This window comes from Crocodylus porosus, unplaced genomic scaffold, assembly GCF_001723895.1.
Source record: "Crocodylus porosus isolate Cpor-Errol unplaced genomic scaffold, CroPor_comp1, whole genome shotgun sequence".
Classification (NCBI taxonomy): Eukaryota; Metazoa; Chordata; order Crocodylia; family Crocodylidae; genus Crocodylus; species Crocodylus porosus.
In genome coordinates, this window is record NW_017728931.1 from 46273113 (window position 1) to 46276812 (window position 3700).

General features: G+C 50.5%; 1 protein-coding gene across 1 annotated transcript in view; it reads left to right on the plus strand.

The window, feature by feature from the left end:
- Positions 1 to 452: 452 nt before the first annotated feature.
- Positions 453 to 3700, plus strand: part of CUNH12orf45 (chromosome unknown C12orf45 homolog) — an 8851-nt gene continuing 5603 nt past the window's right edge. Inside the window, exons 1-3 of the mRNA XM_019544780.1 lie at positions 453 to 559; positions 1299 to 1385; positions 3270 to 3406. Of these exons, the coding sequence (XP_019400325.1) occupies positions 499 to 559; positions 1299 to 1385; positions 3270 to 3406 (285 nt within the window). The 5' untranslated portion in view covers positions 453 to 498. The remainder of the gene's footprint in view (positions 560 to 1298; positions 1386 to 3269; positions 3407 to 3700) is intronic.

The window sequence follows — 3700 nt, forward strand, 5'->3', positions numbered from 1 at the left end:
GATAAGCAAGTCTTTCCAGGGTTTAGGTCTGTGCTGCTGTATTTTATGTCACAACTACAGATGAGCCCATCTAGGTCTGTGAAGAGTGGGGGGGCGGTTGGTGAGGCGCATCATCCCGTATAAAACAACACATATTTTCTGCAGGTCAGAAGAAACCAAGCGCTTTACAAATAGGCCAGGCGCGGTAGTATTCAGTTTAATGTGGAAGCGAAAACAAAGGGCGACGGCCCTGGCAAATGTTTCGCCAGTGAGCAGGGCTGCGGGCTAGGAGCTCGGTGCCCAGGAGCAGGCGACAGACAGCGGACTGGAGATAAGCGCGGGGCGGGCTGCGGGACAGCTGGGCCCGAGGCTCCCCTTCTCCCTGGCGCTGAGCCCGCACTGCAGTGCCGCCTCCGGCCGCTGGGGGCCCAATGCGCGGGCTGGCCCCACCCCGGCATCGGCTAGAGCGGAGCCCGGATATCCGGCCGCCAACGCTGTCCCGGCCCCTGGCAGCTCCACATGGCGAGGGACGGCGGAGCCGCTGGCTCCAAGGAGCTGCTGGGCGTGGGGCTAGGAGGAGGTACGGGGCACGCGTGTTGGGGAGGGGGGCTTGTGCGCTCTGCTCTGCCAATAATTCATGGGTTAGACTAACCCGGAGGGACTTTCTCCTTCCGGGCCATTACCCGGGGTAGTCTGGGGTCTCCGGGGACCCGAGTGCGCCGGGCCGAGGAGCGTTCCCGGTACTCCCGCCATTTGCGGGGGTCTGCCACGGCTCGCGGGTGGGCCTTGAGCCGAGAGAGAGCGGGAATTACGTTACAGTACAAGGGATATGTCTGCCCGGCTCTGCCTTGCGGTCAGCGTTGGGGAAACGGACAAGCAGTGTCTTTCCTTTCTTTTTTGGTGCTCTTTTTATGATTTGGATCAGTGGCACGGTTGAGAGAGAGGTTAGACAAGCTTTCAGGCAAAAGTCCCATCGCTGGGCTCAGCTCACCTACCCTGAGCAAGGGGGCTTCGTGCCAGATGTTCTCCAGGGAGATGGGCAGTACAGCAAATTTGTTCGCTGGCTTGGCAACAGGTTGAATCAAGTGATGTTGGAAAGTTGAACTAGAGTGTCAATTTATAAACGTTGTAAGTGCAAAATGTTGCAACTCAAAACGTTGTAAATCGAGGACTGGTTGTACTTAGCCAGGCCCTAAAGCAAGGAGGTGAATCAGGATGGAGAGAGAACATCATGAAAAAGTTGCATTTTCAACCCTGCAGTTTGTTTGCAGGCAAGCACTCAAATAACAGGGTTTTGTTTTTTTTTTCTTTATTTCTAGGCATTCGTGACACACTGTTGATTAATTCCAAGCATGCCAACAAAAAAGCCACACGTTTACAAACGGTTAGAATGCCACGGAGTAATAGTAAGTGCCTTTCACTCCAATCAGAATCTGGCACTTGCAGGTTAAGCTACTTGTGAACTTGGAAAAAAATACATTTTTTTACACATAAAACTATGTGCTTTTGCTGAAGCTGTTGGCAATTAAAAATTAACTACCTGCATACATAAACAAATTCTAAAAGTAGCGGAATAAGTACTGTGTATTAGGAAGTTAATTCTTTAATAAAAACTTTGGGGAGGTGGTTGTGTTATAATAGTAGCTTGTTAAAGGACTTCAGTGCATTTTACTCAGAAAATGTAGTCTTTCTAAGCAGGGAAATGTTTTAATAGAGAATGAAAGAGGATACATCGGGGTGGACAATTATTTTGGCTGGTGGGCCACTTAAATAGTTTTGGTCAGTTGTCAAGGGCCACACGCACAATCTTTGAGAAGATACTATTAACAAATTATAGATTAAAAAAAAATCATACTAAAAATCAAACATCGGCCATAGCATATCTTAATTTTATTTCAGAAAATATTTTTGTCCTGATTTATGTTGTTTTTGAGTAGTATATATAGAAGCAATTGCATAATAGTTCAAAATAAAGTCTTACTCATGTATATTGTGTGTGTGGGGGGGGTGGTATTTCGGGGGATGTCCATGTGCTAGGTCCTAGGAGCTGGCTGGGGGTTGCAGGGGGCACATGCAGCAGAGCTTACCCAGGTGGTGTGGTGCAGGTGTGTTCCACCCCAAGTCCAGCCTGTGGCTGTCCCCACTGGCATTCCATATGGGGCTGTGCTGCTACTTCTGCCCAGGACAGCCTATATCATTCTCCCACCAGACAGCAATGCCCTGGCTAGTGAACACAGCTTCCTGGGATGGCTACTCCTGGTGTGGGCATAGCCACCTGGGTATTGTTCAGCTCCCTCTGCTCCAGCAGCTGTTCCTGCCTCTGTTGCACCACTCTGGCCAGGCAGGGGAGGGGAAGCTGCAGCCGGGTGGCTCCTGCCCCAGTGTATGGGGCTCCATCTCCCAGCCATCTTATCCACTACAGCTGCCCAGCATAAGCAGCCACTTGTGGGCAGCCAAGTGAGTGGATGGCCCCTGGGAGCTGGAGTTGGAGCCGCATGTGCTGGGGGCAGGAGCCACCTGGCTGCAGCTTCCCCACAACCTGGAGTGACACAGGAGGAGGAGGAGCCACTGGAGGCAGGGGGAGCCAAGCAGTACCCAGATGGCTGCAGCTGCACCAAGAGCAGCCCTGCTGGAAAGCTGTGTGCGCTTGCCAGGGCTGCAGTGGGTAGGAACGTGTTGCAGGCTGCTCTAAATAGGAGCAGGCAGAGTTCAGCCCCATGCACGGTGTTGTGGGGACAGCCATGGGCTGGATCCAATCAATTGGTAGGTGCTTGCCTGTTGGCCAGATTCAATCAGCTGACAGGTTGGAACTGGCGCCTGTTACAGGGACGTATGGGTAGTGGATTATGGCTCTGCTCTGGGCCCCAGCTCCACACTGTCATTGCCCCACGATCCTTGTCCCGCTTCCCAACACCACTCCCTGCCACGCACAGCCCCATCCCGTATGCCTGGCTGAGCACTACCACGCCCCTCAACAGTTCACCAAAACTCCCGGTCAGCACCCCTACCACCTTCCAGCCCTCAACAGTTCACCAGAACTCCTTACGTGGCCCTTCAGCCCAGAGAATTTCCCACCCCTGTTCTGCACTATATCAGTTAAGGGAAGTTGAACTATGTGATGAATATAGCTTTCAAATAATTTCTAAGAATTTATAAACAGCTTTAAATCTCAAATTGAGAAATATTTTTAATTGAATGTTTAGAAGAAATTGAAGTAGAAATAAAAGAGTTAATGGCTGTGTGTATTGTGTGCCACTTATTTGGTAATAATCTTAGTGTTTCTCTGTTAGTTTTTGACAGAGTACAGAGCTTTCTTCCACAGATGGCACATGCGAATGATGACCTAGCTAAAAGGATAGCGACAGCACCACCACATCAGTTTGATATTGAACATCTCGATGATGCCCCTGAAAACATTATAGAGATGGTAAACACCTTTCCTGTCTAATGTAATGTAATTTTTAGTGATGTGGCTCAATATAGTCCAGTCAGCCTTAGAATGGTTTCACAGTTTCATAGTTAGTAGGGTCAGAAAGGACCTGAGCAGATCATCAAGTCCGACCCCCCTGCCATGGCAGGAAAGGGTACTGGGGTCAAAAGACCCCAGCAAGGTGTACATCTAGCCTTCTCTTAAAGACCCCCAGGGTAGGAGCCAGCACCACTTCTCTTGGAAGTTGGTTCCAGATCCTAGCTGCCCTGACAGTGAAGTAGCGCCTCCTGA